Source organism: Mirounga angustirostris, unplaced genomic scaffold (assembly GCF_029215605.1).
Source record: "Mirounga angustirostris isolate CCGP_5_RB_7025 unplaced genomic scaffold, mMirAng1.0.hap1 SCAF_6, whole genome shotgun sequence".
In the NCBI taxonomy this organism is placed as follows: Eukaryota; Metazoa; Chordata; class Mammalia; order Carnivora; family Phocidae; genus Mirounga; species Mirounga angustirostris.
In genome coordinates this window covers 51,913,438-51,937,143 of record NW_026991714.1, presented here as the reverse complement: position 1 = coordinate 51,937,143, position 23,706 = coordinate 51,913,438, and the positions used below count along the sequence as shown (strand labels likewise).

The following is a 23,706-nucleotide window of genomic DNA, read 5'->3' as shown; positions in this document are numbered from 1 at the left end:
ATAAAATAAGAAGCTGCCTTTCTAAGATCACAGGTGTTTGGTTGTAGAACCAATATAAGGCATGATTGCAACCCAGACACAAGGCACTTCACATTTGTAAGTTCTTTTCCTTAGCTCATTTATTAAAGTGGACTCTTACTAGCCCCTGCATCAAGCTTGCTCGGCGTAGACTAAGAAAAGTCAGAGAGGAATTGATTTTGGGAACAAGGGGATTGGTAGTCATGACCTTCCACCATTTACACAACTTGCAACATATTATTAAAAATGAGGAAGGGGAAAAGTACAGGAATAGGGAGGGAAATTTTCCCTTGAATCCTCAAAATGATAGCATTGCATTCCATTTCCTATCTTTTCTTTCCCCCACAACAGTTGAAATTTTACAGTAATTTTCCATTCAGTTATTTGCCATTTTCCTTTTTAAAAAAGTTTCCATTATTATACCCAATGGATTAAAGGGTATTCCTCTTTAGTCACTGAGTTGATATAGTAAGATCTGTAAAAAGAGTTATTACAAAATGTGCACATCAGGGGTGCCTGGCTGGCTCAGTGGATAGAGCATGCAACTCTTTTTTTTTTTTTTTTTTAAGATTTATTTATTTGAGAGAGAGAGGGAGTGTGTGCACAAGTGGGAGGGGCAGAGGGAGAGGGAGAGAGAATCTGAAGTAGACTCCTAGCTGAGCATGGAGCCCAATGGAGGGCTCGATCTCACAACCCTGAGATCTTGACCTGAGCTGAAACCAAGAATCAGATGCTTAACTGACTGCACCACCAAGGCACCTCGAGCATGTGATTCTCAATCTCAGGGTTGTGCATTCGAGTCCCACATTGAGCCTGGAGCCCACTTAAAATTAAAAACAAAATGTTCACGTTGAAGAGCAAGTTTTTCAGGGATCTAGTAGCTTAAGCAGCATCGTGAAGCTGTAGCTTTACTAATTTCATGTCACAGTAGGATAAAATTTTTTAAAAATACAAGCCAGGGCTGTGACTACCCTGAAACTGGGGATTTGAGGAAAATACTGGCAGAGAAGGAGATCTATAGAGATCACTGTTAGTAGTAATTGGAGCATACTGGTCTGATTTAATTTGAGATATTCAAAATAATTAGGCTGTTGAGTATAATGATCACCATTTAAATAAAGTTAAAATGTTAATGTACTAAAGTAACATCTCATTTGGTGCCAGTGGAAAACAAAATGTTTAACCACTATTGCAGAAGTCACTAAATCTGTTACAGTCTGTTTAGCAAGTTAATACTTTTTCCTTTTTGCTTTTCAAATACTATTCCCTAATTTTGCATTTATCTTTTCCTGAAAACCTGTTAATTGCATGTGCCTTACAGAAGAGACTGTTGCTTAGCAACTGCCAAAATAACTAATAAACCTATAGCTAGTAAAGGCTTAAAAGACTTATTTATTTTAAATTTATGTATTTCTTTATTGACCATTAAAACCAAGAGGAAGTTGTTTCACTTTGAGTTTCTTCTGATTTCTGCATCTTTTTTGTAACTTATATATGGGCTTTTTGTAGTAAAAACAAAACAAAACCACAATATATTTAATGTAAACAGTTGCTTTTCTCCCTTCAACCTCTTAGTAACGTTGTTGTATGTTCATCATTTGCTTTACTTTTTTTCAACATAATACCTTGTCAGTGATATATGCTGGGTAAAGAAATGGTTTCTAATGGTTGGATACAAAATTCTAAAATACTGTTTTTTAATGCTAAGGAAGCGATTTTCTTTTTAGAGGAAATACATTAAGGTTTTAGGAGAGGGAAGTAGAGATAATAGTATTACCTATAATGGTTTTATTTTTTGATTATTTGACCCAGAAATTCAGAAGACTCATGTAAGCTAAGGGCTTTGGGGTGGGAAGTGGTGCTGTCAACATTGCAAGGTACTGTCAGATTCCTGTCACTTAGCCTTCACTTGCCAGAGGTTTAAGTCTTCCCACTATGACATAGAGAGTTGTATTATTATCCAAATCTCAGACCCATTTCCTTCCCTTTGCTTCTGTTCAACTGCCCTGGGGTAAATACAAAATACCAGCAAATTTGTTTACTGCTTCCTTTGTATTCTGTGGCATTGTAAGGTTAAAGACCACTTTTACAAATATATTAATAATAAAAAGAACATAGGAAATTTATATTAATAGTGCTAACACAGTCTGCATTAAAGAGAAACTGTGTGTGATTTCAAAGAGAACTTTTGTCTTTGAACGAAGCTCCTTTACAAAAATGGTTGCTTTATAATTTTTTTCTTATGGAGGCTTTGGACAAATTTATAGCTATTTTCTTTCACAGGAACGAACTCCTAGGATATCGTCTTGCACAATGGTTAATTACCCTGTACATATCAGTGGGATTTTTTTTTTAATGAAATATCTTCATTAAGATATCACCCTAACATAAAATAAAGGGTTTTGTTTTTGTTTTTTAGCAATATTGAATTACTGGTAGATGCAGTAACTATAATAGAACAATTATCTACAATCAGCTAATATAGGACTCATTTATAAAGTGCCATCTGTAAGATCATGTACTGTGTTCATATCTCATTTATATTGTCAACCCTTGTATAGAGGGAACAATGTAGAATAACTGGAATTAAGTTTAAAAATGTATATAAAGGTGTATACTTAGTAAGTTATCTGATAAATACACGATGTACTAAAGAATCAAATAGTTTAGGACAAAAATAATTTTTTAAGAGATGTGTATGAGGGAGATAGATAATGGGAGGAAGAATGGAGAGAAGGGAAAAAAACGTTCCTGTTGAAATTTAAAGAGTGGCTTTAGAGTAAAAGATTCACAAGTTTTCTTTTTTTAATTTTATTTTATTATGTTATGTTAGTCACCATACATCATTAGTTTTTGATGTAGTGATCCACAATTGATTGTTTTTGTGTAACACCCAGTGCTCCATGCAGTACAGCACAAGTTTTGTTAATAGTGAATAAAATAGTTAATAAAAGCAGCCAGTTAATGATGCTTCCATTATGTGTTCCAAGTGCAGATAATGGAAAAATTCATTTTTTTTTTAAGATTTTATTTATTTATTTGATAGAGAGATAGAAGAGCACAAGCAGAGGGAGTGGCAGAGGGAGAGAGAGAAGCAGGTTCTGCACTGAGCAGGGAACCCGATGCGGGACTCGATCCCAGGACCCTGAGATCATGACCTGAGCCGAAGGCAGACGCTTAACCATCTAAGCCACCCAGGCGCCCGGAAAAATTCATTTTATTCTTTATAAAGTTTAATACCAGAACTTCTTGCTTAACATTAATTTTGTTATTTAGTCAACCTCATGGGGCAGTTTTCTTATGAAATTCCTTTAGACAGCTCTCCTCTATACATGGGAATAGAAAATAGAAAGTATGGAAAAAATATTTAATTGAAAATTTTCAAATAATGAACATTTTATTTTAGCTCTTAATTTTTAGTTGTTTTTCTAGTGTAGTCATTTGACAGAGATGATTAGAAATAACACCTACCAATTAATCACTAATTAGAGTTGTTCCTTCATTCCCTGTTTTTTGTACTCTTTGGAGTACAGATACTAGTAAGTAGTAAAGTGTCAAAAGCTAGATGGCCATTAGGAGAAGCAAAAGGCATTATATTTACATAAATTAAAATTACCCATAAATCAATATTTAATATATATTTGTATTCAGTTTTACGATCTGATCATTTATACAGATTTGCCAGCATATATACATTGCTCTAGTCTCAGCTTGGTCATTTAGTATTATAAACTGTAATCTCATGTTGCATACTTAAAATTCTCCACAAATGCATGCTAAGTTGTCCCAAATGGACATTTTTATTTTTTTATTTTTTATTTTTTAAAGATTTTATTTTCAGGTAACCTTGACACCCAGTGGGGGGGGCTGGAAGTCACAACCCCAACATCAAGAGTCGCACATTCCACTGACTGAGCCAGCCAGGTGCCCCCCAAAGAGACTTTCTTTTTCTTTTCTTTTTTTTAAGATTTTATTTATTTATTTCACAGAGAGAGACACAGTGAGAGAGGGAACACAGCAGGGGGAGTGGGAGAGGGAGAAGCAGGCTTCCCGCAGAGCAGGGAGCCCGATGCGGGGCTCGATCCCAGGACCCTGGGATCATGACCTGAGCCGAAGGCAGACGCCCAACGACTGAGCCACCCAGACGCCCCGAGACTTTCTTTTTTTAAAGACTATTTATTTAGTCATCCATTCATTCATTCATTCATTCATTCATTCATTATTTGACAGAAAGAGAGAGAGTGTGCACGAGTACACAGGCAATCCAGTGTGTGGGGAGGCGCAGAGGAGGAGCGAGAAGGAGAGAATCTCCAGCAGACTCCACACTGAGCACGGAGCCTGATGCAAGACTCAGTCTCAGGACCCTGAGATCATGACCTGAGCAGAAACCAAAACTGAGCCACCAAAGGGACACTTTTAAATAAGGATGCATCGTAATGCATTAGAATTCGTAACTGAAAGTAAACCCTTGGGCAGCTATGTAGACACTAATATTCTCTCTTAACTTCCTGCTGTCTTTTATAAGTAATACGTAAGGATGTTAGCTATTTTTAGGTAAAAAATAAAAATCATGATATTGGAGCAATATATGTTATGATGATGCTTTATGACAGTTCTTAAACCTGAAATGACCATTTTTGGGAAAATATTTTATTTAATTAATTTTTTTTTAAGATTTTATTTATTTATTTATTTATTTTTGAGAGAGAGAGAGAAACAGCATGAGAGGGGAGAGGATCAGAGGGAGAAGCAGGCTCCCCGTTGAGCCGGGAGGCCGATGTGGGACTCCATCCCAGCACCCTGGGATCATGACCTGAGCCGAAGGCAGACGCTTAACCAAGTGAGCCACCCAGGCGCCCCTGGGAAAATACTTTAGATTGAACATAAAAAATAAATTCTTGAGTTGCCTGGCTGGCTTGGTAGGTAGAGCATATGACTCTTGATCTCAGGATTGTAAATTCAAGACCCACATTGGGTGTAGAGATTACTTAAAAATAAAATCTTTAAGAAAATAAAAATAAATACATTCTTGTTGAAGTGAATGAAATTGCTACCACTCCTACTAAGACCACTGTTAAAAAATATTAAGGCCTTTTTGTTATTTTTCTATTAACCCATTGAGCAACTTACTCTTGGTCTTAAAGCAAACAAAAGGCCAATTTTAAACCACAGAGAAGCTGCTGTTGACAGGTCATTGAAGGAATGCTGCTTCCATCCACACGATATTTTCTATTGTAGCAGACTGTTAATATGTGCATTACACTTCTCAGTAGTTGGCCTCAGTTTTCTTCCTATTTGCAAATGCCTTATAAATAATACTGTTAGATGCAAAATGAGTTGTTTTTTTTTTAAAGATTTTATTTATTATTTGACAGAGAGAGACACAGCGAGAGAGGGAACACAAGCAGGGGGAGTGGGAGAGGGAGAAGCAGGCTTCCCGCGGAGCAGGGAGCCCGATGCGGGGCTCGATCCCAGGACCCTGGGATCATGATCTGAGCCGAAGGCAGACGCTTAACGACTGAGCCACCCAGGCGCCCCCAAAATGAGTTTTTAGTTCATATTTTGAATATACAATGATATAATAATAAAGGAAAATACTAAGAGGGGGACGCCTGGCTGCCTCAGTTGGTGGAACATGTGACCCTTGATCTTGGGGTCCTGAGTTCAAGCCCCATGTTGGGCATAGAACTTGCTTAAAAAAAATTTAAAACAAAATACTAAGAGAAGAGAGATACAAAGTGCAGCTTTGGAAATTGTGAAGCTTCTATTTCAGGATCTCCAAGTTGAGTTTACTTTCTTCTTTCTTGAATTCATTTTATTATGAACCTGTTGGGGGTTGGGGGGACACACAGCCTGTGTAATCACATATTTCAGTTTTAATCATGGTTTTCATATACTAGCAGTGTGGCCTTAAATTACTTAAACCCATAGGGCAGTGGTTTACTCTTCTGTAAAATGGGGATAATAAAACCAGCTTCATAGTATTATTGTAAAAATTAGGAGAGTGTAGTTAAAGCTCCATCCCAGCACAGTAGATGTTAAATAATGTGTTACTTCGGGGCGCCTGGGTGGCTCAGTTGGTTAAGCGACTGCCTTCGGCTCGGCGAGGAACCTGCTTCTCCCTCTAACCCTCCCCGCCCTCATGTACTCTCTCTCTCTCTCATTCTTGCTCTCTCAAATAAATAAATAAATCTTTAAAAAATAATAATGTGTTACTTCTCTCTTCCCTCCTCCTACACTCATCAAACTCAGTTGATCTCTTTGAAATGAAATGGATTAAAATTTTATTGGTCAGGTCTAAGCTTCCAGATAAGCTGTTACTCTAAACCATTGTATAGGATATTTCTTAATTCTAAGGTACCAATGAACAATGGAAAATCTTGTTATAATACAATTATAAAGAAGGATTATGTATTTCCACATGTTAGCCCATAGTAACAGTGTTTTGTTGATCAGGTTACAACAGATGAATATCGGTATACAACAAATGCTCTCTTTGTTCCCTGTTCTTGTCACAATTGCTTAATTTAATAAGAGGTAATTGATTAAACTCTGTCAGCATTGTCATCAGGAAACTGGAGAGGGCTGCAAAAGTACAAGAGACTCCACACACACACATTATCAACCTTTCATGTCCTCTAACCTGTCTCAGTGATTTCTGACAGAAGGATGCGTGTGAATTAACCCATTTGCTCCCAAATAAAGCAACATCTAAAAACATTTAATTGCTTAGGGAAAACTGGTGGAAGGTTGGAGTTGTGTGACATCATCTATTTCTTTCTCCTGGATTTTTATTAATTGGATAAGGAAATAGAAAATGGAGACATTGTGTTCTCGGATACTGAAAGTTATCAGTTCTGAAAGTTACAATTCCATCTTCTCTTCGGTGTTAAAAAATGATCTTGTCCCGGCAGACATCATTTTTATTAATATTGATAATAACAGCAAATAACAGCATCATTAACCAAATGCTTTCTAGAGCGGGACAGCTTACTAAGGGATTTTATGTGCATTATCTTATTATCCCTCATAGTAACAACATTGTTACTATTTTCTTATTGTATGGATGCCAAAACCAAGGGTAAGACAGCTTATAGAATTTGCTTATGGTCACAGAGCTAGTATGTGGCAGAGTCAGATGTTACCCCAGGTTATTCTGAACTCTGAAGCCCATGTGTTAACCCTTATAATATAGGTCCTTCCTCTAGTGACAGAAATGGAGGCTAGGAAGGCAAAAACTTTGTAGTCTTCAGTGGCCGCCCTTGGCCTATACTCCGCATTTTCCGAAGTTGTTGACCTGATATTTGAAACCTACCACAGGCCAATTCAAACCTGCCTTTGAAATCTTATCTCCTACTATACCCCACCAATATCAGCACTGAGACCAGGCTTATTTTCCCTGTAAAAAATGATTTCACTTTGCCTATCCAAATCCATTCCGTCTTTTCCATGCAGGCTTTCCTGTATGCAGACAGACTTCACACTCTTATAGTCCTAAAGTCACTTATGATGGCATTACTTGGCAAACATAGTGTATTGTGTTCTGGGGGGTGGGCAGGGGAAGGAGATATCAGTATTTGAAAAGCAGGGGTGTCTGGCACATGGCCGATTCTCAGTTTATGTCTGCTCACTTCCCTTATTGTCAAGGGCATGCACTTTGGAGCCAGACACACTGGTTTTTGAATCTTATCAGCTCCATTTCTAATTGTGATAATTGAGTCAAATCACTAAACTTCTCCATACTTCAGTGGAGAAGAAGGGATAATTATAGTTCCTAGTTCACAGGCTTATTGTGAAGATTAAATGGGATTCTATGTCTAGGACATAGTGAATGCTTACTACATATTAGTTCCTATTATTATTATAAAAGACTTTTTAAGGATACATTAGTTATTATTTGTGTGTGTGTGTGTGTGTTTTAAGTAGGCTCCACACTCAGTGTGGAGCCCAACATGGGGCTTGAACTCATGACCCTGAGATTAAGACCTGAAACGAGATCGAGTCAGATGCTTAATCGACTCAGCCACCCAGGCGCCCCTATTAGTCATCATTATAACTAGATTATATGTTACTATATTAAAAATTTGTAAGCCCCCCCCCCACTCCCATGCACATTACAAGCATTTAGCAAATGCTGTTGGGTTTTTTAAATTGAGATATAATTCATGTAGCATCAAATTCATCAAGTTGGTTTGTTGTTTTTAGTTTTTAAATTCTTGTTAACAGTAATATTAATTTCAGGTATATAATATAGTGATTCAACACTTCCATCCATCACCTGGTGCTCATCACAAGTGCCTCCTTAATCCCCATCACCTATTCAACCCAGCGCCCCCACCCACTTCCCCCTGGTGATCATCAAGCCCACCACTGCTGCAGCGACCTGAGGGCCCATTGGAAAGGGACTTACCCAGGCTGGAGTCACCAGCCCTGCAGGAAGAACTTGAAACAAATGAACATGTAAATAAAACTAGTTCACACTTTTTTGCTGTTCCCTAAAACTAAAACTACCTTCTGATCTTGGTTTAAAAAAAGGGGGGGGGATCTAAAACATTATCCTTGTGGAATGGTTTGATTTGGTTGTTAGTAAAACTTTTTTAAAATTTAAAAAATTTTTTTAATTTAAAAAATATTTTGAATGCTTTAAAAATTAAGGTAAAGTTATTTGTAATTACAGGTGAGTTGTGTATTCTGATCAAAATGAGACACGATGAAGCATTGCCATGTTTTTAGATGTGTCTGAAACCATCCTTGGCAAATATCAGTGAATGCTTACAACACTGGAAACACTTATTTTTGGTTAGGTAAAGTTTAAGTGAATGTGTTGTGTTAAAAAACAAAATTCGACTGAGTAAATTTTAAAGATCTTATTGGCTTTATCCAATGATTTATGACTTGAGCAGCATTCAATCTAGCAGATAGGAAGGAGCTCTGAGGAGCTGTACCAAAGAAAAGACTTTCGTAAGCAAAAGGGAGTAGGAACAAAGAAGTTACAGTAGGCAAAAAAGTAGGTTGATTATTTCAAAAGGGGTCTGTCAGGCAGATTATCCAACTAGTGCTGATCAGGCGATTTCTGAGTGACTGGTTTAAGATTCCATTTCTGGGAGAGCCAAAACTGTAATGAAGTCTCTGTTTGGTAACGTGGGGCTTCACAAAAGTGACTCCATTTTGGGCCTCTTGTTTTGCGTTTAACAGTTGGCTGTGGATTTTAGAGTTACAAATGAGGTAAAAAGCTGACTGCTAGAGAGTTGCAGACTCACAGTCTGGACTCTCCCTCACCCACATTCTTTGTAGTGAGATACGAATGAGGAAGTAAGATACCCAGTATAGCTGTTAGGCAAGTATTTTAGGCCCCACTGGTTTTTCTTTTCTTTAACTCTGGGGATTTTTTTTTTTTTCCTTAAGAATCTATGCTTTCTGGGGTTTTGAATTTGCCTAGCAATTGCTAGGAAGATAGGAAAGATAATGAGCTGAATGGCTGGAATTCAACACAAGAATAAAGGTTTTCTGTATTTACCTTTGCATGATTTTTTAAAGAAAACTAAGATTTTGCTTCTTTTTCTTTTACTTTTTGGTCTTTTCCCTTTGTAAAAACTCAGTATGTGTCACTAGACTACTCTGAAATCCAAAATACTCTGAAAAGCTTTCTGCTCTTGATACTTCTGTGACTTCTCATTCTCCTGTTATATTTTGTTCCCCCACTTAGAGCACTTGGGTTTTATAATGTGCACTCCTAAGTGTAAAACCTACTTGGAATATTGGTTTTCTGTGATTAAGAAAGTACTTGTAGAATTTTGTCTTTCTTACAGTTGTTTATGTCAATACATGAATATTTTGTGAAGATCTCTTAAAACTGAGTCACATACACTTCATGAATGTTTATGTTGACTGATTTAGGAATAAACACACAAGAACCACCGGGGAGGGAAGGAGAGTGTCTAGAGGGTTCCACCTCTGCATGCGGAAGGCTCAGAAGACCCTCTGCCCTTGAGACCACATTTCTTCCCTGGTGCTTTTCTTCTCCTTTCCATCTTGCCCCGACTTTATGGCTGTTGTGAGAAGTTCAACAAGCAGAACCTGAGGCATGGGGAAAGGGTCTTTGCAGCCACTCTTGTAGCTCTTTTTATTTTTTATTTTTTTGTATATTTGACAGAGAGAGACACAGCGAGAGAGGGAACACAAGCAGGGGGAGTGGGAGAGGGAGAAGCAGGCTCCCCGCTGAGCAGGGGCTTGATCCCAGGACCCTGGATCATGACCTGAGCTGAAGGCAGATGCTTAACGAGTGAGCCACCCAGGCTCCCCATCTTGTGGCTCTTTTTAAAGACATGCTGTCTGTTTTTCACATATTTGCTCCTTTGATTTGAATACCACTCCCATCATAAAGCTACTTTGCTGCTTTGCTGCATTTGGGGAGAACACAGAAATTTAAAAAATGTTCACATCTTATTCATGTTTTCCTTGATTTTTTGTTTTGGCTGTACCTACATTTGACACGTGAGAACAGATGTTCTCTGAAGGCCAGGAATGGTTTATTAGACTCATACTCACTCAGTATGACCCGGGTATGTTGTTGTTAAAATGTAATAATCCTAGAAGAATGATTGTCGGAACAAAATCAGCTACCATAGTAAAATCGTCTTATGTAAAATGTTAAAACGGCACTTACAAATCATTAAAGATATTTTATTCACTAAAATTTTCTTATCTTAATGAGATCTGGAGAGGCTTTTTGTAGCCAGGTTGGCCTCTAAACTGAAAAGACTGTAAAGAATAACTAATAAAAAGTATCCGCACTGTCACTGAATCCTCTTCATAGGCAAAAGAGTTGGCATTAGAAAATCCAAAGTAGGGTACAAAATCGACTGCCTTTTGGGGACACATTATAGCAACCCCGACTTTCTTAACATCTGGGATTAATGTTACCCTTTGTTTTTTATTCTGATAGAGATTAAAAAGTTATTTCCACCTTCAAATCCCCCAGTAAGCCTGTTTAGTGGAGGGAAATTGGATACTTAGCTTTGGACAGTTTCTGAGCGCACGTGAAAACCTCAGATCTAGTCCATCCCTCTCAATTTACATTACCATGAGGAAATTGAAACCTAGGGAGGTTGAATGACTTGCCCTGGAACAGACTGCTAGCTAGTTCCTGCTTGAACTGGCGACCCTCTATTGGTTACTACTGCCGCCTTGTTTTCTGCTGCCGGTAGGATATACAGTCCTTGCCTGGTAAATTTTAGCAGCAAATGCTGCTACACCCCTTGATCTCAGGTAATTCCCCACCCCCACGGCTTTTTTCAGTGTTGCTGCGTGGTGCGAAGTAGAGGACTGCAGAAACTTAGGTGGAAACATTCCTGGGACATCCGTGGGATCAGTTCACAGGGGAACAGGCAAAAGAGTAAGAAAGATGTCTTGCAAGGGAGTAGAGGACTGTTTGTAAACATGACTGTAACAGGGCTCCTGAACTTTGGGGAGGGTATTTCTGAGACTGGAGAAAAGGCCAGTTCAAAGACAGGTTTTTAAATAGATCATCGGTTTTCAAAAAGTATGCATTTTGTTGGGACCACAAGTATACATTTAATTGTAAGAGAAAAGAAACATTGGAATTTTTCCTGCCCAGACTCTGAAAGTCAAGTATGGAGGACCATTGTAAGGGTGACAAAAATGAAGGGTGCAAGTCTAACTTAGGGAACCCTTGCTCTAGAAAATGCATGCATTCTGGCTTTGATAGAGGACCTCTTAGATTTAGAAATGAAAAGTTATTAATAATTCCAGTGGCTGTGGCTAATTAGAACAATCTTTTGTAGGTAATAAATCAGAAGCTTTAAAAAATACATGATTGTTTACCTGAGAACCTGTGTGGAATTCTGAAAGGACTGCATTATTTAAAGCCGTTAGCTTCTGTTTATGTAATTTTAAAAGTATCTTTACAGCCTCTGATTATGTTCCTAAAATTGTTTTGTACTCTTACACCCCTGATCCCTAAATAGTTTCTGAGTTTAATACATAACACCTGAACTTTTTGATATTGTTTTTCTGGTCCTTTTTTTCCCCTTGGGTTATGAGTGTTCTTCCTAACCAAGAAGATTACCCATTGTTACACTGAATTGCTCTCCCGGGGTGCATAGGCAATTGCTCGAATGTGGTTTATAATTCTTGTTTGCCCCTGGGCGGTTGCCAGCAGGGAGTGAGGCATTATGGGAAGTAGTTTCTTTACCTTCCACAACAGGTGTCTTTGTCAGCGTACCTTATTCAGGTATCAGGGTAGAAGCACTGAGTCACTGCAGCAAAGAAAAACATGAAAGCAAGAGGAATTGCTTTCCCATCTAGAAAATGGTGCTGCAAGATAAACCTGAAACCTTCTGGTGCTAGTGAACGCGTGAAGAGGTTCACAGTATCTTTTACAGTACTTCTGAAAAGATAAAAAGGAATTTAAAAGGTATGAACTGCCTGGACGCTTTATGAAACCTTGTCTCTTGATTACCGTTCAATTTTTACCTGGTTAGTCAGCCTTAAGATAAATATGCTGGGAAACTTTTTGACAAAAATAAAGCATAAGAGACAAAGCTGCATTGTAGCAAAAAATGAAGTGAAAATGCTTTACTGGCTTCAACGAGGGTCAAGCACAGTTTGAGGCTGTTTTAATCTTGAAGATTTATTGAAAGTATTGCATTTTCTCTTAAAATAAGCCTATTAGACTTGCTTCTGTTTCCTAGCAATAAGGTGTTTTTCTCCTTCCGTGTGTGTGTGTGTGTGTGTGTAATCTAGAATACATAGCAATTGCAAAATTCTCCTAATCATAGTTAAATGGAACAAGGTGCTATTTAAGTAATCATGTTAATCTAGGTGAAGGTACTTCGGGGAAAATAGACACCATGAATCTCATTCTAAGTTTTGTCCTTTGAAAGGCAAACAATTAAACAACATAACAATGCTATTGGTAATTAGGGCTAAAAATTCCAACCAGTATCTGCATTTGATTATAGACAAACATTGGCAAATTGATTTCTAATTCTAACAAATGATATTTCTCATGGTACTGCAATGTCATAATCTATAAAAAGCAGAGACAATAATAGCTTAATTAGAAATTTTAGAAAAACAACTTTTGGAGGAGCTTCATTTGTTCTCCCCCTTTTTATTTGCTTAATACTTTTTCCATGGAATTAGCATACATTATATTTCCTGGTAGTTTAGGCAGCCTTGTAATGATAATTATGGGCAGCTTTCAAATTTTTCATTAGGGCGTATTGAGATTCATTTATGGTTTCCAACTGTAAAACACCTCTGGTGGCTAAGACACCACCAGTTCATGACTGTCTGCTAATATGGGTAATTAAAAGAAACCTCTAAGCTTAAAAAAAAAAAAGAGGAGAACTTTTATCTATGGGAGAAAAACCATAAGTTTAGAAATGGTACCTTTGTGTTGCTTTCTGAATAACAACGGAAAACAAAGTTCCCCAAAGCAAGAATTTTATTTAAAATATTTGTGTGTTTTTTAGTGGGAGAAGGGGAAATGATAATTAATTGATATTGCAGTCCCTGTTTCATTTTTATATTTTGGTACTTTTCTTTAACAGAAATAATCAGAGGTGAAAAAGAATCTCTTTTTTTCATACTTCAGGAGATAATTTTTAACCGCACCAAGAATTCTAGAAATTCTGAAAAACTAAAGGTTGCCATCTATTTATTTTTTATGAATGTGGAAAAATAAGCTGTAAGAAAATCCACTTCTCCTCCAAGAAGAAGAATCTTGATATAAGTAATACTGAAGTAAGAAGATAAACTTAGAAAGTTTCTAATTACCAAGAGCATAACATAAATCAGTTTTGGGGGCGGTCTTTTGTTTTGTTTTGTTTGATTTTGCTATAGGATATTTCCGGTTAGAAAACTTTTCTTTATTTCTCTTTTTGAAGCTGAAAGAAGATTTCCCAAAACCGAACTTTCCAGCTGCTGTGTTAAGAATGCAGAAGGTGTTTATAGTGTATACTTCCTCCACAGATAAGAGACCTCCCTTGGTTTTCTACTGGGGGTGAATTGCCAGACAAGCCTGGGATAGCAGCTGCTTTTCTTTTTTTTTCCCTTTTCTTTTTTTCCTTCTGGATTTTTGATACTCCGCCCCCTGAAACTCAGGTGGGTGTGGGCATTGGCACTGAACTGCAGTCGTTTTCCTTGGATAGTCTGGTCTGGAGCTGGGGTAGCAGCTGGTGCTGTGGAAGGGCCAGCTGGCAAGATGATGGAAGAAATCTCCATTATGGTGGCCTATGACGCCCATGTTTTCAGCCAACGGCATGATGAAGACTTCCTCACTAGTCTGGTGGCCATCAGCAAGCCCAGGTCTATGGTAGGTGGTGCCTCGCACATTACTCTGGAGCTGTTTTTTTCCTTTCTAATATGATAGCTGTATTCCTATAGCAACTGAGAAAAACTTCCTGGGAATTAAAATAGAAGTACTGCTTTTGGCTTTGTGTTCAGGCTACAAAAAGGTCTACAGGTTTTTAATGATTTATTTACATCACTAAACACTATTATATGTTTAGTAGTGCATTTTAAAGCGCTTTAGGAGTAAAACTTAGGTTAATACTTTCATATGTAGTGAGGGTCAGAGGAGTTTTATAGTGGCAAATATCACTGTGTCCCATGTGTTTGCCTTGTATGTATGTATATGATTATTAGGTGAAGGTTACCTACATTTAAACACATATGATTCAGTCTTTTGAAGTGTAACATTTTTACCAGTGGGCTATAACATCAACATGGAGAACCAAACTATCTAAAAGTCAGATAACTTTCAGAATGTTTACGTTATTACTAAGAACTATTATGAAATTAACTTCTAGTACAATTATCATTCGGATTTAATACTTGTAATTTTTTTTAACCATTCTCCAAGGGTCTTGGTGTGCATGTCCTCAAATAATAGAAAAATGAAGTTCTTGCAGATGTTTATTCTCTGTAAATGTCATCCTTATAATGGCTGTCTAGTTTAAGATAGCAGTGAGCCATACTTTTTTTTTTTTTTTAAGATTTTATTTGTTTACTTGACAGAGAGAGACACAGTGAGAGAGGGAACACAAGCAGGGGGAGTGGGAGAGGGAGAAGCAGGCTTCCCGCTGAGCAGGGAGCCAGATGCAAGGCTCGATCCCAGGACCCTGGGACCGTGACCTGAGCCCAAGGCAGACGCTTAACGACTGAGCCACCCAGGCGCCCATAGAATGAAAGACTATATCGTAACAGTTATCTTGCTAATATGAAACCCTAATTCTCTATTTTAAGGCATAGGAACCTTAAAAACATACTACAGCAATTTCTTCAAACAATATATTGTTATGAATAATATAAAGGGGATCTCATACATTGATTTTGAAAAGACTTACGGGTTATATTAAGTAGATGCAATCTATTGCCATTGTTTAGATGCTGATTTGAACAAACTATAAAAAACATCTATAACTGACCACTAATTAGATATTTAATGATACTAAGATTATTTTTATGCAGTAATACTATAATTATGTTTAAAATGATTTAGAGATAAATATTAAAATAATTATGGATGAGGGCGCCTGGGTGGCTCAGTTGGTTGAGCGACTGCCTTCGGCTCAGGTCATGATCCTGGAGTCCCTGGATCAAGTCCCGCATCGGGCTCCCTGCTCGGTAGGGAGTCTGCTTCTCCCTCTGACCCTCCTGACCCTCCCCCCTCTCATGTGCTCTCTCTCTCAGTCTCTCTCTCTCAAATAAATAAATAAAATCTTAAAAAAATAATAATAATTATGGATGAAATGTCTGCAAAGATTCAAAAACATTTACGATTCAGTAGAGTGGTTAGTGATGTGGATGAAGTTAGATGACTGTGTTGGTAATTGTTGAAACTGGGAGATGAGTATATAGGGATTCATTATACTTCACTTTGTAGATTTTTTTTTTTTTTTTAGGTAGGCTCCATTCCCAACATGTGTCTTGGACTCATGACCCTGAGATCGAGAGTTGAATGCTCTACTGACTGAGCCAGCCAGGTGCCCCTGTAGATGTTTTATAGATACAGTTTAAAAGAGTCAGCTGGACCAAAAAAATAGCAAAAGCCAAATAAATAAAACATAATATACTTCTATAAGTGTTCATTAATACAGAAACATCTAGGCTTTTGCATTCTTGTCCTATTTAATATATATAACCTACATTTTTTTCTATTTTTATAATTATATATATTAGGTGATATTATTGCCAATCCTTAGTTAACCACAATATTTTATCAAGTCAGGAGAGAGAGTCCATCAGTAGTTGTGGATAATCTTTTAAACTTCATTTTAGCCATAGTTTCACAATATTCCGCCATGAAAACTTATCCAAAAAATTTAGAACTTTATTTAATTTCTTTTTGGTGGTCCTGTAAAGATCCTCTTAAGGGATCTGAGCTGAGTCTTCAAACACTTGTAGGAATTTTCCGTGCTAAAGGAGAGAAGAAACAAAAACAGACATAAAGTAGCACAATAAAGAGGACATGGGAAACTGAGGAGGTAGGCGGTGACCTGACCAGGTCCTAAGGAGCATCTCGTGCTCAGCAAGTGTAGGACATTGTGTGGTGTGCGTGTGTGTCACATGCACATTTACAGGAGGCGCAAAGAGAGAGGAAATGAATCAACGAATTAATATTAATGTGCTTACCAGGAAACACTTCTGTTTGTAGATTATATGAATATTCAGTATGTTGACATATGTTGTGCCTTGATACAACTTCAGCTCCCCCAAAGCACACTTCTGCTGCTAACCCTGGAGCATGTTTGCTATGAAACTTGGTCACTAATATGGAAAGTCTCAGAGGTATGATAAAGACACAAAATATTGGACTGTATACTAAACATTTAAATAATATAGATGTTGGGGGGTTGAATATGATTATACAACTTTCTGGAGATACATGGTTTTCTTTATCAGATGTGAGATTTTTAAAGAATTAACTGGTATAGTCTTTTGAAGGTGATATTTGGTTTTGGTTCATGTGGAAAAGTTATACTAAAATTGTGCTAAGATGAAATATTTATCATTTACTTTTTATTCCATATTAGATTTTTTGCTTTGTCTGAGATGAACCCTTTAAATTGTATGAAAGAGATAAATACTCAGATTTCCTACAGTATGAAATAAATTACTTCTCAATCTGATTTATTACTGCACTGTGAAACAAATTACATTCTTGCTAACATATAAAATCCTTTGGGTTTAGGTCGATTATTACAAAGGGTATTTAGAAGGTTTCTTAGTACAGGATTAATTAAATATCTTTCTGTAATTGGATTTTGTTTCATAATGGAAGGTATCTTGATTCCTCAAATGGTAAAAAGCCCATTAAGAACAGTGGTTTTGATGTGGACACTGAATTTTTTCTTGTTTATAAGTAGCCCTGTGGCTTTCTGGCATTTTTGGTGGAGACTCATGGTACAAAAATACAAGCCATTGTGCACACAAGACTAAAAGAAAATTTAACTAAACAATACTTTTTTTGCTGCTTGTGATGTAGTCAGGTTTTTTGTTTTGTTTACAGGCTAGTTATGTTCCACTGAATTGATTTCAGAAATGTCTCAAGCTACACTTTTAAAAATATGGCTATATCCTATTGATCCTTTGAATAATAATGCAAGAAAATCACAAATCCCTTTATAGAGGTCCCTTTAGACAATCATGGCAGGAAAAAAAGGATAAGGAAGCCAAGCCTCTCTCTCTCTCTCTCTCTCTCTCTCTCTCTCTCTCTCTCTTCCCTTCCCTCCCTCCCCCCCACCCAAGAAATTACCTGGGCTCCCGGCTGGCTCACTCGGTAGAGCAGTAGAGCATTTGACTCTTGATCTTGGGGTTGTGAGTTCTAGTCCCATGCTGGGTGTAGAGATTACTTAAAAAAAAAAAAGAAATTGCCAAGGCCAGTATTGTATTTACTAAGATAAACTAAACAAAAGATGAGAGTCACCACTTGCAAAACTTAAGAACTTTTTAATTACAGCATAAATTAGTTGGTGTGTAAGGTGAAAATCCAGTATAGTCAACATGGCTTGAGAAACATTTAGAAAGGTGACTCATTGAACACAGTATTCCAGCTTTCCTTTAACAAAGATTACCTTTTCTTTGGTTGTTCACTGGCTGAAATTAACTGACTTGCATTTTGAGACAAAGTTGTACCCTCCCCCCATTCTCCCTCCAAAACATGTATCTTTAAATCTGACCTGAGGTGCTCACACAAGGAGTGATAAACAATAGAGAGAGGCAGTCTCCGAAGTTGTCCTCAGTCACGACCTTCTGTGGCAGAGAGGAATGGCCAGCATTCCTCTCTACCTCCTCCACCATTTCCAGTTATTTCTGTTGCTGACTAGTGTAAATACACGGAAAAGATCACACCTGTTACATTTATTATGCATTCCAAAGGAAGCTTTGAATATGTATTTAAATTCAAAATGTGTGATTTAAGCAGGTAACAAGCCTAATAACCAATGCATACTTACTGTCAAGCTTGAATATTTCAGGTTAAATGTTAATTTATATTCTGAATTATTTCAGTTTTTTAATCTGTAGAGTGGTTACGGAGGGAACTTTGCGTTCTGATGTCTGTTAGGGCAGTTCGTAACGTTACAGACATTTTTGGTTTACTGCAATGTGCTGGTCTAAATAGAATATCCCTTCCTCCAAAGACCTCACAAACAAGTAAAAGAAGCAAAATAAATATTTATAGCAGTGATACTTGGCTATGATAGGGTAGAACAAAGTGAAGAATAATTACCACTGATTGAGCAGTGTGGAAGAAGCCTTCAAAAGGGGATGGGGGCACTTAAGTCAGACTTTGAAGGTTGACCAGGTGCTTGTCAACTAGTAGAAGAGGGTAAGACCTTTCTGAGCAGGGGAACAGCTTGTGCAAAGGCCGAGAGGTTAACTGCTTTAGGGGCTTTTTAAGTTACAGTGTCCAGTTCAGGTTTTAGATTTGCTACTTATTCATAAATCACCTAAATGCTCTACATTTCAGTTTCCTCATCCCAGGAATGAAGGACATAGTAGTACTGTCTCATTGGATTTCTGTATGGATTAAATGAGAGCATTTGTACAGTATTTAGCACAGTGAATGCCCTTACTATTTGTCTCCCTTCTAACAAGGAAAGGGCTGTTCAAACTGGAGAAGGCTTAAAGGAAGGAGTAGACTGAGTAGATAAGGCACCATAGTGATGTGGAAGAAGGAGGGGGGTGGACAAAAGGAGAACATGGGCTCATTGGGTTGCCCTGGTGAATTACTTTTTTGGTTAGGGAATCACCATCAGGATATCAGTCCTGTGGGAAACTTGAAGTCTTCTGCCCTGAAGATGGGACAGAGGGTCTTAGGTTTGAGCCTCAGGAAGGTGGGAAGGTAATATAGAATCAATAGGAGGGATTTATATGGGCCAAACCATCTGCTGAGTAGATGTATTGATTATTGCAGCAATAATCTGGAATGGACTGACAGGGGCCACATTGCCTATGGAAAAATTTTTAAAGGGCATTACAACAATGCAGGTGAAAACTTGACAAGTGTCTGGTCTTAGACACTTGACAGTGGCAGTGTGATAAATTAGTCCGCGCATGTTGGTTAGTTCTTGCAATATATATATATATACAATAATACTACTTAGGAAGAAGCAGCAGCTGATTTACATGAGAAGAGTAAATTATTGAGGTAAGTTAAAAATTACTGTAAACTTCCTACTTTATATAATTGGAATGTTTGTTGTGCCAGCTTGAATGGGAAAGTTGGATATCAAGAATGTAATGGAGGGTCGCCTGGGTGGTTCATTCAGCTGGGCATTGGACTCTCGTTTCAGCTCAGGTCGTGATCTCGGGGTCCTGGGATCAAGCCTTGTGTTGGGCTCTGCGCTCAGCAGGGAGTCTGCATGAGATTCTCTCCCTCTGCCCCTCCTCCCTGCTCTCTCTCTTTCTCAAAATTAAAATAAATACATCTTAAAAAAAAAAAAAAGAGTGTGTTGGAGAAAAGATGGCCTGGCTTTACTAGTTTCCACATCTTGAAATTCTGGGTCGCCTATCACTATAAGGGACTTGGTGTTCGGTGGCTAGAACACTGTCCCATTAACAAAAGCTGTTTACCCAGGCTAACACACGTCTAGCCTCTATTGCCACTAGATATTTGTTCTTCACTGACAGATACCAAAATAGCAGCACTGTGCCAGCAAAGGGAAGGAGCTCTTTCAGGGAGCTACACTTTATCTGTTCTATCAATGGGAGATGAGGGTAAGCATTCTGAAATTACTGCCTCCTTATTGGGTTGGCACACTGAGGTAATCTAGCATGCCAAATTAGGAAGAAAAAAAATTCAGAGCAATTCCATGTGCCAAATATGGGTAAAACAATGAAATCAATAGTTATTTCTGAATCTTCACTGGATATACATTTCAAATATTGATTCGAATAAAACATAAGACCAATTGATTCATCCATATTTTTTAAAAATGTTATTAGCTGAACATTTTTTATTTTTAATTGTTCTTTAGTATGTACACATTCTGGCTATATTCCATCAATTTCAGTTTAGTGTCAGGAGCCAAATCTTCGCTCATTTGGTTGATCAGTTCTGATAATGAGTTAAGGTTCTTACAGTTGCAAGTAATAAAATCTTGAGCTGTCTTAAACAAGAAAGGGCACTTACCATACAGACACCAGGGTGTGTCCCTTTAAACACAAGGGCAGAAGTTCAGCCGGGCAGCAGGGCTGGTACCGGACTGATGCTGGCAAGAGTCCTCCCTGTTTCTTGCCACCTCATTAACTTCTCTCTTGGCCTCTCCTTTATCTCTTTACCCAAGTTTTCTGCTTCTTCATTCCCAAGGAATATGGCTGCCATATAGCATCCAGATTTACAGTTCTGTCATATGCAGAGAGTTCAGCTGCTACCCCTAAGTCACAACTCCAGAATCCTGGCTGAGTCATGTCAGGTGAGGTGACATAGCGTAGAGTAGAGCCTATGGGCACAGGCTCTGGAGCCAAACTGTCTAGGTCACATCCGACCTCACCTCCAACAAGCTCACCGGCTTTTGGCAGATTCCTTGACCTCTCAGAGCTTCATTTTTCTCATCTGTAAAATTGGAACCATATTAGGCACCTTATAGGATTTTGTGAGAATTAAATCAGTTAATGCAAGTACAGTACTTGAGCTTACCTTGCACACAGGCACGTGTGCATTAGTTGGTATGATTCTAAACTGATTTCTCTTTATAAAAATCTTGAAATAAAAGATGAACTTTTAGCAGACTTTATAAAGAAATTCATTATCCAAAAATTATTTAGGTGGTTTTGCTAATATGAAATCATTGAACCAGTTTCTGTAACAATAATTATGAACTTTTCTGCATTTAATCCTGTTTGAGATTTGAGAACTAATCTTTCTATGCTTGATACTGGGGGTGGTGTTGATTTGTAAGTCAATTCAAAATATTTGGGATGGGGAGATGTTATAGAAACAGTTGACATAAAACATGTAACACATTAAATTTTTTATTTCTGTTTTTAAATCCTAACTTACCATGGTGGTTGAAAAATATCTTATTCTAGGTTTTTTGTTTGTTTTAGCATCCATGTTTGTATTCAATTTAATAATCAAAAATATTCATTGATCTGGCTACTATGTGCTGTGCTATATTTTTAAGCCCTGGGAGCAAGGTGTGAACGTTAAAGACATATCACTTGTGAAGCTTGTACTATTTTGGGGAGAAGTCAGACAGAAATAGTAGCTAATGATATTACTTATCACCTAGTGAGAAGTATTATACAGAGACTTAAAATGGAGTGATATTATCAAAAGGGATTAATTGGAGGCTTTATTTCGGATAGTCACTGGGGGCCTCAGTGGTGTCATTTGAGATCTGAATGACATCTCTGGGAAAATCAGGAAAAAGAGTAGCTCAGGCAGAGAAAAGCTCTGAGAGAAAGGCCCCAAAGTGGTAATGAGTTTGATATATTAGCAAAACAGGAAGGTCAGTGTGGGATCACAATGTGGAGTGAGCACCAGGGGCAGACAGTGGTAAGAAACGTGGTTGGGGAAGAAGTTGGGAACCAGGTTATGATGGAGGGCTTTTTAAGTCAGAAGGAGTTCAGGTTTTATTCCTGATTTGATGTTCTTGTGTTTTAAAAATCTAATGGATCAGATTTTAGGCTTGGTTAACAGAAATTTAAACTGATATTAAATTATTAGAGAAGCCAGTATTATATCAAAAACTCACTACAGTGCTCAAACTCAATATGAAATGAAATTGTAACATTCAAACTCAATGCCAGGACTACAAGCTGGCTTATAAATAGGATTTGCAGCAAAACAAAGCAAAAATAATACTGAAGCTCTGATCATTGTAATGCCCACAATAGGATTTCTGTCAGGCTGAAATACTGAAGAAACTCACTTACCTGACACAGTCAGGACTGAAGTCGCTTAATAGAAAAAGTTGGCTCAGGGGATGAAGCATTAAAAAAAAAAAAAAAGTACATATTAACCTAAACATTTATTTTAACTTAAAACATCAGTCTATATTCATTATCAATTTCATTATAGGAATCTTTATGCCCTTTCTTAGAATAGGAATTCTGAAGTACATAATACTTTCTAGTTTGTTTCCTTAAGAGGGCAACAAATTAATAAACTTACAAAGCAATCTTTAAACTTTGTAGAGTTTTTTTTTTTAGCAACTTTTTACATCTTTGATAGTAGCATTGCAATCATTTAATGTGACAGTGACTTTTCTGTTTCACCATTTGACTTTTGGAAAGTCTTTCCAGATTGTTCAAATTAGTTTTTATAGAAATAGCAATTCAGTTTTTTTTCACATTCATCTTATTATGAACATAAACATGTTTGGGAACAAATGCAATTAACTTTTTTTTTTTTTTAAAGATTTTATTTATTTGACAGAGAGAGACACAGCGAGAGAGGGAATACAAGCAGGGGGAATGGGAGAGGGAGAAGCAGGCTTCCCGCAGAGCAGGGAGCCCGATGCGGGGCTCGATCCCAGGACCCTGGGATCATGACCTGAGCCAAAGGCAGACGCTTAACGACTGAGCCACCCAGGTGCCCCTGCAATTAACTTTTTTAAGCATAAACTCAGTTGTGGCCTAGTCACCACAAGAGTTAAGCATGCCCAGGGTATCTGATTTCTTTATGGAGGGACTAGAGAATGGCATTAGTTAATCGGACAAAGTTTTTAAAGAGCACTCTTAGTGTATTTTGTTATTCAGATATTGCTGCACAACAAACAACCATTAATCTTGTGGTACATAACAGTCGGCATTTATCTTTGTCTTATGAGTCTTTGGATGGCTAGGGTTTGGCTGATCTTGGCTGGCACAGCTGGCTATAGCTGAGTTTACTTAGCTTTAGAACCCAGATTTGGTTAGATCTGTTCCACAGTGCCCATTCTTTTGTGATCAATAGGCTATCTGGAATGCGTCCTTCTCATGACAAAAGTTTAGAAGTTCCCAGAAAGGGGGGGGGGGTGCCTCAGTGGCTCAATCAGTTAAGCATCTGCATTCAGCTCAGCTCATGATCCTCAGGTCCTGGGATCGAGCCCCACCTCAGGCTCCCTGCTTCTCCCTCTCCCTCTGCCTGCAGCTCCCCCTGCTTGTGCTCTCTATCAAATAAATAAATGAAATGTTAAAAAAAAAAAAAAAATTCCCAGAAGGGTCAGT

At 37.7% G+C, this 23,706-nt stretch overlaps 1 protein-coding gene across 14 annotated transcripts in view; it reads left to right on the top strand.

The window, feature by feature from the left end:
• Nucleotides 1–23,706, top strand: part of RABGAP1L (RAB GTPase activating protein 1 like) — a 773,530-nt gene that overhangs the window by 659,822 nt on the left and 90,002 nt on the right. The window contains exon 1 of one of the 14 annotated variants that reach the window (XM_064594301.1): nucleotides 14,056–14,359. The exons of 11 other annotated variants lie outside the window; for them this stretch is intronic. In XM_064594301.1, coding sequence (XP_064450371.1) covers nucleotides 14,249–14,359 — 111 coding nt within the window. In that variant the 5' untranslated portion in view covers nucleotides 14,056–14,248. Of the gene's footprint in view, nucleotides 1–14,055; nucleotides 14,360–23,706 lie in introns of those variants that run through there. 2 more of the 14 variants (XM_064594302.1, XM_045877416.3) reach the window with 2 other exon arrangements.